Genomic DNA, 14,440 nt, shown 5'->3' on the forward strand with positions numbered 1-14,440 from the left:
CATGAGCGACTCAGAAGCTGCCAGTGTCTAACTGCCAGTCTCTGGGAGGTGGGAGTGCATCCACTGTCCACCAAAAAGTAGGACCATTGAGCCATTCGCAGTCTCGGTGCAGGCACGGGTCCATGGCTGACGGGGTGGAGGCCAGACCAAAACAAAACAGCAGAGACACCCTGCCCACCTCAGCAGGTGCAGCTGCAGTTCACATGGCCTGGGCAGTGTAGAAAGCGCTACCTACTCCCAGGTCCTGTGCTGGCACCGCTGCCTTGTTCACCCTCAACCACCCCCGCCGCCCCCACCCCCCACCCCCAGTCCTGACAGCGAAGTGTGTAGGGCATCCTGAAGGAGTTGTGCCTTTCTGGTTGCTTTTGCCCAAAGACACCCTTTGGGATGATTTCAGAGCCACACCTCACTTCCCATGAGACTGGAAGAACCGTGTAAAAGGAATTCGACAAAAGCTTTCCACATCTCTGTTTATTCTTTTGAATCCATAAAATGACCTTAAAAAAAAGCATTTGGGCTACATAAGAGAGAATGCATTTTCTGGCCAGAGCACACAGGATTCTTTTGCCTGACAGGTTAAAGGAAGCAGAGAGCTGGCACAGTGGACATGGCCCTGGTGCCCTATGAGGAGACTGAGGGAATGGAGTTGCAGAAATTCCATAAGCCTCTTGACACCTTCTCCTTTGCAAACCAGACCATCCAGATCCACCAGGACTGGAGGCAACTGGGAGTCACAGCCATGGGTTGGGACATGGTAAGCAAATCCTGGAGGGCCTCTGAAAACATCTGCAATTGATTATAAGACTGGTCTTTATTTAAAAAGAAATAAAAGAACAGCTTTGTTGAGATATAATTCATATTCTGTACATGTCACCTAAAGTGTACAATGAACTGTTTTTTTAAAGTAAATTCAGAGTGGTACAACCATCACCATGCTCAATTTTTAAAAAACTTCTACCCACTAGAATCACTTTCCTGATCATCTGCCCCAAAATAGATTGCATTTTAAGAGTGGGTAAAGGAAAGCTGAGGGAAGTTAAAATACTGCACAAAGGACATTGTAAAATGACAAAGCCCAAAGTGAAGATCATGTGTTCTCTTTAAAAAATATATATATATATATATATATTTTTTTTTTTTTTCAGAGAGAAAGGGAGAGGGAGAGTACCCGGGTCCAACCCCAGCAGGTCCAGGGGTTCCCAAAGGCGTGGACGGAGTCGGCGAAGAAGGAATGACACGGAGACAGCATTCAGTTGATCAGCAGCCTAGCCAGGATCTCCAGCCACAATCTCCAGCCAAGTTCTGGTCAGGATCTCCAGAGAGGTTCTGCTCAGAATCTCCAGCCAGGTTCTGTGTCCATGTTCTCTTGCTAGGTTCTTGCTAGGTTCTCCAGCCAGGTTCTGTAGCCATGTTCCCTCACTAGCTTCTCCAGCCAGGTTCTGTCCAGGTTCTCCAGCCAGGTTCAGTCACCAGGTTCTAGTCAGGTTCTCTTGCCAATTTCTGTAGTCAGGTTCAGTCCAGGATCTTTTGCCATGTTCTCTCCAGCGAAGTTCTTCTGTCTGTAGGTTCTGTGTAGGTTCTGTCTTCTGAGTTCTGACTTCTAAGTTCTGTGTCTTTCTGTCTTGTTACATCTGTATTTATACCAGTTGATTCAATCCTATCAATCTCTATTACAAAGGTTAGGGCGTTTCTTATCTCCATTCCAGGGAGTAAAGATTATGCAGCTTAAGCATGATTGTTTGTAGTTAAAGTGATTAATTACCCGCCTGGCACTTAGTTGAGGGGTTTTATTCCCTCCCTAACTTCAGGGGGAAAATCCCTACCTGGGGATTCAACCTTTCTCGGAGAGGTGACCTTGGTTAAAACACAGCGCCAAGAAGGTGAGCAAACATATTAAGAACCGTATGCTATATATGCCAGGTCCCTTGAAACAGCAAGGATGGACCGGCTCCCGGCAGGAGAGAGAGATAGAAACATCAATGATAAGGCAACCCCGCCGGGCGCACTGATGTCACCATGCATCCGTGTGGGCCTGGCCTGGGCGGTGGTGGGGGCTTCGGGAGGGCCGACCGGAGCTGGTCCGGCTGCGCGTCGCGTGGGCGCCGCTGCTGCGGGTGTGGAGGCCGAGGGCCAGCCGCGCCTCTCCCTGGGCGCCGCCTGCACTGAGATTTACAGCTTTGAAGAGACTACTTTTTTCCCCTCGTTTTTTTCCGCTGAAGTAATAAATCCCATTATGGAGACCCAGCAACTTTATAAAAGGGATATAACTTGAACTCTGTGGAGTGTAATTTTGGGTATGAATTATATTTCTTAAATGTGAAGGGTTTTCAGAAAGAATAGTAAAGTTAATTACTGGTACATTATGTAATACAATATTTTATTAGGCATTTATGATAATACAACAAAGGACAAGCTGTTACCCTGATAAATTTATTTATCTGTAATTACGAAATGAGTGGTATAGGTGCATGATCCTTAAGTGAAAGACCGGTTAATTTTTAAATGCAGAGTAGAAAGTTTCTCTTGTGGAAATTTTATGGTTAAATTAGTTGTTTATAGAGAAAATACCTTCAATTGGTCAAGCATAATAATAAAGTGGTATGCAAAGTTAGGAAGAAAAACAACATAATAATGATGCTACAAGAAATGGAAACATATAGACAATAATTAACAAAGGAAGAAAAATTAGCAGTTTGTGAGCTTTAAGCAAAATTCATTTCATTTGACATCATACATAGCATAACAGGAATAAGTTCAACAAAGCTTGTGGGTATTGATGTCCCCCAAAGCTATCTGAAACTAATATAACCCACTTAAGTAAATACTATGATAGTAAGTTGTGTGAATTAGCCTTTAGATAATGTGACCATATGAAGACTTTAATTCTTGTTTACTAGACTAAAACAAGATTTTGTATTTTTTATTTTTGGAAATTATATTAAAGTGCTTGTAGAGAAAGAAGCCTGCATAAAGTTTCTTCCTTTTATAGCATCATCAGTAATTGGCTTGATATCCAGGCTTTGTAGTTTACAACCAAAAGCAAATTTAGGTATTCTGTAGTTGTTTAGAACTTTGGGAATATAAACCTCCTTTAAAAGTCAATTATTTTTAAATATTTTCAGAAGTGTATCGACTGCTTTTAGGTTATTATATTAGTATTACACTAAATAATGACTTAACAGCACCTGAGTTACCTAAAAGAGTTAATATAATCCCAAAGAGTACTACAGAGTATCTTGGTAATTTAGAGGGGATATTCATCCTACCCAAGTGTAAACGTAGATGTAAGTCCACTAAACTAGGTGTAGTAAATTTTAACTAGGTGCCTATCATTTGATTCTTTTTTGTAGTAAAAATCTAATTTAGTATGAAGAGATGAGAAATTTCATGTGAAAGTTTTTGCCCATCAAAAAGTAAAATCACTCATGCACAAAACGACCTCCCAACGACCTGTCCCAGATCCCTCATATAAAAAAAGACTATAATGGAAGATAGTACTATCTTGTCAAATTGGACAATTGACAACAAACACAAAATGAAATATGACTTTTCATGTGAACTCTACAGAATGTCTACGTACTCAACTTTCCCCACTGATGTTCTTGTGTCCGAAAGGAGTCTTGCTCGGGCTGGTTTTTATTACACTGGTGTGAATGACAAGGTCAAATGCTTCTGCTGTGGCCTGATGCTGGATAACTGGAAACAAGGAGACAATCCTATTGAAAAAACACAAACAGCTCTATCCTAGCTGTAGCTTTATTCAGAATCTGGTTTCTGTTACTGATTTGGAATCCACCTTTAAGACGACTTTTCCAATGAGAAACAGTTTTACACATTCATTGTCTCCCACTTTGGAACAACGGGGATCTTTCAGTGGTTCTTATCCCAACCTTTCATCAAACCCTATTCATTCTAGAGCTGTTGAAGACCTCTCCCCATTGAGGACTAACCCCTACAATTATGCAATGAGCACTGAACAAGCCAGATTGCTTACTTACCACCTGTGGCCATTAACTTTGTCACCATCAGAATTGGCAAGAGCTGGTTCTTATTACATAGGACCTGGAAATAGGGTAGCTTGCTTTGCTTGTGGCAGGAAACTAAGAAACTGGGAACCAAAGGATGATGCTATGTCAGAACACCAAAGACATTTCCCCAACTGTCCATTTTTGGAGAATTCTCTAGACACCCTGAGGTTTAGCATTTCAAATTTGAGCATGCAGACACATGCAGCCTGACTGAGAACATTTATGTACTGGCCTTCTAATGTTCCAGTTCAACCTGAGCAGCTTGCAAGTGCTGGTTTCTATTATGTAGGTTGAAACGAAGATGTCAAATGCTTTTGCTGTGATGGTGGCTTAAGGTGTTGGGAATCTGGAGATGACCCCTGGGTAGAACATGCCAAGTGGTTTCCAAGGTGTGAGTTCTTGATATGCATGAAAGGACAGGGGTCTGTTGATGAGATTCAAGCCAGATATCATCATCTTCTTGAACAGCTGTTGTCAACTTCAGACACTCCTGGAGATGAAAATGCTGATCCACCCATTGTTCATTTTGGACCTGTAGAAAGTTCTTCAGAAGATGCAGTCATGATGGATACGCCAGTGGTGAAAGCTGCCTTGGAAATGGTCTTCAGTAGAAGCTTGATAAAACAGACAGTTCAGAGTAAAATCCTAATAACTGGAGAGAATTACAAAACAGTTAATGATATTGTGTCAGCACTTCTTCATGCTGAAGATGAAAACAGACAAGAAGAAAAAGAAAGACAAACTGAAGAAATGGCATCAGATGATTTGTCATTAATTCAGAAGAACAGAATGGCTCTCTTTCAACAGTTGACTTGTGTGCTTCCGATCCTGGATAACCTTCTAAAGGCCAATATAATTAATAAACAAGAACATGATATAATTAAACAAAAAATACAGATACCTTTACAAGCAAGAGAACTGATTGATACTGTTTTAGTTAAAGGAAATGCTGCAGCCAAAATCTTCAAAAACTGTCTAAAAGAAATTGACTTTACATTATATAAGAACTTATTTGTGGAAAAGAATATGAAGTATACTCCAACAGAAAATGTTTCAGGTCTGTCTATGGAAGAACAATTGAGGAGGTTGCAAGAAGAAATAACTTGTAAAGTGTGCATGGACAAAGAAGTTTCTATTGTATTCATTCCTTGTGGTCATCTAGTAGTATGCCAGGAATTTTCCCCTTCCCTAAGAAAATGCCCTATTTGCAGGGGTATAATTAAGGGAACTGTTTGCACATTTCTCTCATAAAAGAAATATGGACTATAATTATATAAAAATAAAAATAAAAATAAAAAAGAAAAAGAAACATCAATGATAAGAATCACTGATTGGCTGCCTCCCACAGGCCCCCTACTGGGGATTGAGCCTGCAACCCAGGCCAGAATCAAACCTGGGACCCTTTAGTCCACAGGCCAATGCTCTCTCCATTAAGCCAAACCGGCCAGGGCCATGTGTTCTCTTTAAGTTCTGCGTGGTTGTAATGGTCCCCAAATCTATACTAATAAAGGGTAACATGCTAATTAGAGTGGTTGTCTTCAGACGTCCTTCCAGACAAAGCTGCAGCGGCTGTGAGGGCGGAGGCTCAGGCAGCCATGGGCAGCTGCGAAGGGCCAAGGCTCAGGCCAGCAGTGGCAGCAGCAGTGGGGTAATGGGGCGGTGCCTTCCCCTGATCTACCAGGTCACCTTCTGCAGAGGGAGGCCAGACTGGGGGGCCAAGGCACAGGCAGTTAGGGGTGATCAGGCTGGTAGGGGAGGGCAGTTGGGGATGATCAGGCCTGTAGGGGAGGGCAAGGTAGGGGTGATTGGGCTGCAGGGGAGGGCAAGGTAGGGGCAATCAGGCTGGCAGGCAGAGGGGTTAGGGGCAATCAGGCAGGCAGGCAGGCAGGCGTGTGGATAGGAACCAGCAGTCCCAGATTGTGAGAGGCAGTGGTTCTCAACCTTCCTAATGCCGTGACCCTTTAATACAGTTCCTCATGTTGTGGTGACCCCCAACCATAAAATTTTCATTGCTACTTCATAACTATAATTTTGCTACTGTTATGAATTGTAATGTAAATATCTGATGTGCAGGATGTATTTAGGTGACCCCTGTGAAAGGGTCATTCGACCCCCAAAGGGGTTGCGACCCACAGGTTGAGAACCACTGCCCTAAGGGGTCCCAGATTGGAGAGGGTGTAGGCTGAGCTGAGAGACAACCGCCCCCCCCGACCAGTGCATGAATTTCATGCACTGGGCCTCTAGTTTTAAAATACACCAAGAAAACATGTGCAAAAGGAGGACTTCATACATTGGTTAGAGAGTCTCACAGTTTCCTGGACTCTAAAAATTGATTTAAGAATGGAGTGATTGATTGATTGACTGATGTACTATTGTCAATTGAATGATTGGTCCATTCATCATTTAACATTTACCATAATCCATGATCCTTGCCCTGAACTAAGTACTAGATCAAGTTAGAAAATCTCATTTTAGGAAGAGATGGAAGTATTTAAAGTTCTGGCTCTAAATGTGACTAGGACATAACCACTTGCAACAACCAAACCTCCATTCATTACTTCAACAATAATAAGATTCTATGAAGTAACCCAAATATGTCTCAAACTTCTCTAAAGGCTTCTAAACTGAATGTATAGTCTTTCCTGTTAATATTTCCTATATGGATAGAAGGATATTTGTGTCTGTACAGACATACAGACTTTTAAATAAACCTTTACAAGTTACATCAGTTAAAGTTCTCTCGATAGCCTTGTAAAATGGATATTATTTTTTTTCTTTCAATTGTATTTTGCATTGGTTTTAAGCGTACAGCTTAGTGGTTAGGTAGTCATATACTTTACATAGTAGTTCCCTTTGATATTTCCAGTACCCAACTGGCATCATACATACTTATCACAATATTATTGACTGTGTTTCCTATGCTGTACTTCTCATCCCTGTGACTATTATGTAACTACCAATTTGTAATTCTTAATACCTTCACCTTTTTCCCCAAGGCCCAAACCCCCTCATCTTCGTACCCCAATCTGGCCACCCTCAGTTTGTTCTCTATAAGTTTGTTCCTGTTTTGTTTGTTAGTTAATTTTGTTCATTAGATTCTGCATGTAAGTGAAATCACATAGTATGTGTCTTTGTCTGACTTATTTCACTTAACATAATATCCTCTAGGTCCATCATGCTGTGGCAAATGGTAAAATTTCATTTTTATGGCCAAGTAATATTCCATTTTATATATATATACTACAGCTTTTTTACCTATTTGCTATTGGTGGGCACTGGGGTTACTTCTATATCTTGGCTGTGTATGATGCTAAAATGAAAGTAGGAGTGCATATATTTTTTTGGATTAGTGTTTTTATTTTCTTTGGATAAATTCCCAGAAGTGAAATCGCTGGGACATAAGGCAGTTCCATTATTTAACATATTTGACAATAGCAGCAAATTAGGCCTATAGAAGTTAAGGGACTTGCTGATTCTTACCAAGTTAGTGAGACAATCAACCATTTAGGCAAGCAGTATAGCATAGTAGAAACAGCCCTGAGTTTGAATTCTGTTTCATTTATAACCAAGACAACTTGGGCAATTTACTCAGCTTTCCTGAGTCTTGTTTTTTTTTAATTTTTACATGAGAATTACACCCATCACCTTGAATCATTATAAGAATTAAGTGAGATAATGTGTCAAATGCTTGGTACACAGTAGTGAATCAAGAAAAAATTAGTGTCTGTGCTCTCAGTTTTTCTCCTGTCTCCTATAAGAACACTAAAGTTACAGATTTTGAAGTCAGATGGATGAATTTATGCTTTTCATTGTGGCCAAGGGACATGATTTGGTGGACCAAGTCGAGGAAGAGGGCTGTAAGGTTGGGGATTAGCATCCAGTAGATCCAGTAGCTCAGGTTTCACTATACCCCCTTCTTTTTTAATGTGTGCTTCTATCTTTAATGGCACCTGCCATCCCCCCATCAAAACACCTTCTGTTTTATTTCCCCAGACCAGTGCTGCCCAGCAGAACTTTCTACAATGATGGAAATATTTGTAAGGTCCAATATCATAGTCACTAGCCACATAAGGCCTTTGAGCACCTAGAATATAGCTCTTGTGACCAAGGATGTTTAATTTTAGTTCATTTTAATTAGTTAAAATGTGAATTTAATTAGTCACATTTCACAGTGGCTACTCCAAATTGGATAGCTCAGCTCCAGAGAATTAACTTCCAGTCAGGTGGGGATAATTCAATTTTCTACTTGTTCACACAGTTTTGCTCCCATCTTGCTTATTTTAGTCGGCCCCTTTTCCCTCACCTGCAGAGGTTGCCAGTGACACATGTTTGTGGGAATTTGGGAGGTTCTGTGGCATATTTTGCTTTGCTTCTTAGCTCTCACACTGCAGGCTCGGTGTTATGGGTTGAATTGTGCCCCCCGGCCTAAATTTCATACATTGAAGTCTTACATCCGGTATCTCAGAATATGGCCTTATTTGGAAACAGGGTCTCTGTAGATATAATTAGCTAAGATGAGGTCATTAGTGTAGGCCCTAATTCAGTGTGGCTGATGTCCATATAAATGTACACAAGGACATACACACAGGGAGAGAGCCATCTGAAGATGAGAGTAGAGATTGGATGATGTATCTATAAGTCAAGGAACTCAAAATTGCCGTCAAACCCACAGAAACCAAGGAGGTAGAGGGTATGTGAGAGAGAGTTAGAATATTCATATTTTTGCTTAGAAAAGATTCCCACATCATCCAGGAAGGAAATTTGGACTGTAAATTGGATAAGTGGTTGTTGCCATGTCTATTTAGACAACAATTACACAAAATCACAAGTCAGGAAGAAAAGCAAGGATTGACAAGACATAGTTGAAAGCCATTTGATGGAGGCAAGAATGGTTGAATAAGAAATTAATGATTGAGGGGGCTCAGATTTCATCTTGGGGATTTCAACAATTATAGCAGCAAAGATTTCCCAGTTTGGAATTAACTAAAGTTATTACTATACATCTTAAAAATAGAAATTCATGGAGGATTAAAGAGAATTTTAAAAAATTATTCCATCCCATTTCCCATGCAGCAAACAGGTTTCATTTTGGCAACTTTGTGTAAATAAATACTATTATTTTTTATACTAGAGGCCCAATACACAAAATTCATGCACTGGGGGGGAAGGCCCCTCAGCCCAGCCTGTGCCCTCTTGCAGTCCAGAACCCCTCACTCCTTACCACCCACCTGCTCACTGCTCCTTACGTCTCAGCTCACTGCTCCTTAGAACTGCCACAGAGGTGGGAAAGGCTCCTTACCACCACCACCACTGCTGTGCTCGCCAGTTGTGAGCCTGGCTTCTGACTGAGCGGCACTCCCTTGTGGGAGCGCACTGACCAACAGGGGACAGTTCTGTATTGAGCATCTGCCCCCTGGTAGTCAGTGCACGTCATAGCAGCCAGTCGTTCCACCGGTTGTTTGGCAGTTTGGTCAATTTGCATATTAGGCTTTTATTATATAGGATTTGTGTGAGCTCTTATATGTTTGTTTTTTTTAATTTTGGTTTATTGGTTAAAGTATCACAAAAAGTATTACATATGTCTCCATTTTTCCCCCATGACCTTCCCCCTGCCTGCCCTACCCCTCAGTGTCTTGTGTCCACTGGTTATGTTTATATGCATGCTTAAAAGTCCTTCAGTTGATCTATTACCCCCGCCCACCAGAACCCTCCCTGGCCTTTTATTTTATTTTTTTTATTGCTTAAAGTATTACAAAGGGTATTACATATGTGTCCATTTTTTCCTCCCGCCCTAGACAGTCCCCTAGCCTCCCCTATCCCCCAGTGTCCTATGTCCATTGGTTATGCTTATATGCATGCATACAAGTCCTTTGGTTGATCTCTTACCCCCCTACCTCCTGCACCCATCCTCCCCGGCCTTCCCGCTGCAGTTTGACAATCTGTTTGAGGCAGCTCTGCCTCTGTATCTATTATTGTTCAAAAGTTTATAATGGTCTCTATTATCCATGAATGAGTGAGATCATGTGGTATTTTTCCTTTATTGACTGGCTTATTTCACTTAGCATAATGCTCTCCAGTTCCATCCATACCCTTACAAATGGTAAGAGTTCCTTCCTTTTTACAGCAGCATAGTATTCCATCGTGTAGATGTACCACTGTTTTCTAATCCATTCATCTACTGATGGGCACTTAGGCTGTTTCCAGATCTTAGCTATGGTGAATTGTGCTGCTATGAACATAGGCGTGCATATATCCTTTCTGATTGGTGTTTCTGGTTTCTTGGGATATATTCCTAGAAGTGGGATCACAGGGTCAAATGGGAGTTCCATTTTTAGTTTTTTTGAGAAAACTCCATACTGTCTTCCATAGTGGCTGCACCAGTCTGCATTCCCACCAGCAGTGCACGAGTATTCCTTTTTTTCCACATCCTCTCCAGCACTTGTCGTTTGTTGATTTGTTGATGATAGCCAGTCTGACAGGTGTGAAATGGTACCTCATTGTTGTTTTGATTTGCATCTCTCAGATGATTAGTGACTTTGAGCATGTTTTCATATGTCTCTTGGTTTTCTGAATGTCCTCTTTTGAAAAGTGTCTATTTAGGTCCTTTGCCCATTTTTTGATTGGGTTATTTATCTTCCTTTCATTAAGTTGTATGAGTTCCTTATAAATGTTGGAGATTAAACCCTTATCGGTGATAACATTGGCAAATGTGTTCTCCCATGCAGTGGGCTTTCTTGTTGTTTTGTTGATGGTTTCTTTTGCTGTGCAGAATCTTTTTATTTTGATGTAGTTCCATTTGTTTATTTTCTCTTTAGTTTCCAATGCCCTAGGAGCTGTATCGGTGAAGAAATTGCTTGGGCATATGTCTGAGATTTTGTTGCCTTTGGATTCCTTTAGCATTTTTATGGTTTCCCGTCTTATATTTAAGTCCTTTATCCATTTTGAGTTTATTTTTGTATATGGTTGTAAGTTGGTAGTATAGTTTCATTTTTTTGCATGTATCTGTCCAATTTTCCCAACACCATTTATTTAAGAGACTGTCTTGACTCCATTGTATGTTCTTGCCTCCTTTTGTCAAATATTAATTGAGTGTATTGGTTCAGGTCTATTTCTGGGTTCTCTATTCTATTCCATTGATCTATATGTCTGTTCTTGTGCCAGTACCAGGCAGTTTTGAGAATAGTGGCTTTGTAATACAGCTTGATATCTGGTATTTAGATCCCTCCTACTTTGTTCTTCTTTCTCAGGATCGCTGCAGCTATTTGGGGTCTTTTTTATTATTATTCCAGATGATTTTTTGGAGCGTTCCTTCTAGGTCTGTGAAATATGCCATTGGTATTTTAATGGGGAGTGCGTTGAATTTATATATTGCTTTGGCTAGTATGGACATTTTAATGATGTTGATTCTACCAATACAAGAACATGGTATGTTCTTCCATCTCTTTATGTCTTCCTCTATCTCTTTTTTCAATGTCCTGAAGTTCTCTGAGTAGAGGTCTTTTACCTCTTTAGTTAAGTTTATTCCTAGGTATCTTAAATTTTTTGTGTGTGATGGTAAACAGGCTTGCTTTTTTAGTCTCTCTTTCTGTAAATTCATTATTGGTATATAGAAATGCCATAGATTTCTTGGCGTTAATTTTGTATCCTGCTACATTGCCTAATTCATTTATTAAGTCTAATAGTTTTTTGATGGAGTGTTTAAGGTTTTCTTTGTACAATATTATGTCATCTGCAAATAAGGACAGTTTTACTTCTTCTTTTCCAATTTGGATACCTTTTATTTCTTCTTCTTGTTTAATGCAATGGCTAATATTTCCAGTACTATGTCGAACAGGAGTGTTGAGAGCAGGCATCCCTGTCTTGTTCCTGTTCTTAAAGGAAATGGTTTTAGTTTTTGCCCATTGAGTATGATGTTGGCAATGAGTTTGTCATATATGACAGCTTTTATTATGTTGAGGTATGATCCTTCTATTCCCACCTTGCTTAGTTTTTATCAAAAATGGGTGTTGGATTTTGTCAAATGCTTTTTCTGCATCAATTAATATGACTATGTGGTTTTTTTCCTCTCAATTTGTTTATGTGATGTATAACGTTTATTGATTTGTGGATATTGTACCATTCTTGCATCCCTGGGATAAATCCTACTTGGTCATGGTGTATGATCTTTCTGAGGTACTGCTGGATCAGATTTGCTAGGATTTTGTTGAGGATTTTGGCATCTATGTTCATGAGGGATATTGGCCTTTAATTCTCTTTCATTTTGTTGTCTTTATCCGGTTTTGATATTAGGGTAATGCTGGCTTCATAGAATGAGCTTAGAAGTGTTCCTTCCTCTTGTATTTTTTGGAATAGCCTGAGGAGGATAGGTTTTGGTTCCTCCTTGAATGTTTGGTAAAAATCCCCTGTGAAGCCATCTGTCCCTGGGCTTTTGTTTGCCAGCTTTTTGATGACTGCTTCAGTTTCTTCCAAAGTTATTGGCCTATTGAGACTTTTAAAATCTTCCTGATTGAGTTTTGGAAGGTTGTATTTTTCTAGGAATATGTCCATTTCCTCCAGGTTGTCCAGTTTGTTGTAATAGAGTTGTTCATAGTATTTTTTAACAATCATTTGTATTTTTGTGGAGTCTGTTGTTATTTCTCCTCTTCATTTCTGACTTTGTTTATTTAGGTCCTCTCTCTTTGCTTCTTAGTGAGCCTGGCTAGAGGTTCATCAATCTTGTTTATCCTTTAAAAGAACCAGCTCTTAATTTTGTTGACCTTTTGTATTTTTTTTTTGTCTCTATGTCGTTTATCTCCATTGTGATCTTTATTATTTCCTTCCTTCTGCTTACACTGGGTTTTTCTTGTTGCTCTCTTTCTAACTCTTTGAGTTGCAGAGTTAGGTAATTTATTACCATTGTTTCTTGTTTTTTGCAGTAGGCTTGTAGAGCTATGAACTTTCCTCTCAAGACTGCTTTTGCTATGCTTCATAATTTTGGATTGTTGTGTTTTCATTGTCGTTTGTTGACATGATGGTTTTTTTTTATTTCTTCTTTGATCTCTCTGGTAACCCAGTCATTGTTTATTAGGATGCTATTTAGGCTCCATGTGTTTGATTTTTTTGATTGTTTTTATTAGAGTTGATTTCTAGTTTTATGCCATTGTGATCTGAGAACATGCTTAAAATGATTTGTATCTTCTTAAATTTGAAGTGACTTTGCCTGTGACCCAATATATGGTCTATCTTTGAAAATGACCCATGTGCACTTGAAAAGAATGTATATTCTGTGGCTTTGGGGTGAAATGTTCTGAAGATGTCAATTAATGCCATCTGATCTAGTGAGTCATTTAGCATTGATGTTTCTTTGCTGATTTTTTGTTTCAAGGATTTGTCCAATGGTGACATTGGGGTATTAAAGTCCTCTACTATGATTGTATTGGTGTCAATCTCTCCCTTGATATCCTCCAGAAGTTTTCTTTATGTATTTGGGTGCTCCTGTATTGGGTATGTATATATTTACCAGAGTTATTTCTTCTTGTTGGATTGCTCCCTTTAGTATTATGAGATGGCCTTCCTTATATCTTTTTTATGTCCTTCACTTTGAGATCTAATTTTTCAGATGTAAGTATTGATACCCAGCTTTTTTTTCATTTTCATTTGCCTGAAAAGCCCTTTTCCATCCCTTTACCATCAGTCTGTGGCCGTCTTTTTTTCTGAGGTGGGTTTCCTTTAGATAGAAAATATACGGTTATGTTTTCTTATCCACTCAGATACCCTATGTCTTTTGATTGGGGCATTTAATCAATTTACATTTAAAGTTATAATTGATAGAGGAGAAACCAAGATGGCGGCATAGGTAAACACCGGAAATTGCTGCCTCCCACAACAACTTAAAAATACAACAAAAAGACAAAACGGACACCATCCAGAACTACAGGAAGGCTGGCTGAGTGGAAATTCTACAACTAGAAGAAAAGAGAAAAGCACACTGAGACTCAGAGGAGCTGCGGAAGTAAAGTGCAGAGGTACGGAGGCTCGAGTGCACGCAGAAAGGGGAGGCTCGAACGCGCGTGGAAAGGGGCTGGTACCTGAGGACGAGACTGGCTTTTTGAATTGGGAGGGAGTCACAAGCTCCCGACTGCTCTGAACTCCTGTTCCAGGAAGTCTCTGGGGACCCAGGGCTCATACGGGGAGAAACTGGACTGTCTGGCGGCAGGCAGAACTCAGAACTTGAAGGCGGATTTCCCTCAGAGGTGCTTGCAGCAATTACCGGGACACTGAGATGCGGGGCCCCTTAGGGCAGGGCTGAAGATCAACCATAGCTGCTTGCTCTGCCCTTTGATTCCCTGAGACCCCGCCCCACCCAGGCTGTGTCAGAGGCTTTTGCATATGAATGCCCCGGCCTTTTGCAACCTGAAAATTACCTAACAAAT

The 14,440-nt window shown here is 40.3% G+C and overlaps 1 protein-coding gene across 1 annotated transcript; it reads left to right on the forward strand.

Annotated features, from left to right (window-relative positions):
- The first annotated feature begins 2,122 nt into the window (after positions 1–2,122).
- LOC132230544 (baculoviral IAP repeat-containing protein 2-like) lies at positions 2,123–5,290 on the forward strand. Its single transcript, XM_059688156.1, is given in 2 exon segments — positions 2,123–3,724; positions 3,726–5,290. Coding segments are annotated over 2 exon segments (1,794 nt in total). The 5' UTR covers positions 2,123–3,484; the 3' UTR covers positions 5,280–5,290.
- Positions 5,291–14,440: the final 9,150 nt, after the last annotated feature.

Source organism: Myotis daubentonii, chromosome 3, assembly GCF_963259705.1.
Source record: "Myotis daubentonii chromosome 3, mMyoDau2.1, whole genome shotgun sequence".
NCBI classification, from domain to species: domain Eukaryota; kingdom Metazoa; phylum Chordata; class Mammalia; order Chiroptera; family Vespertilionidae; genus Myotis; species Myotis daubentonii.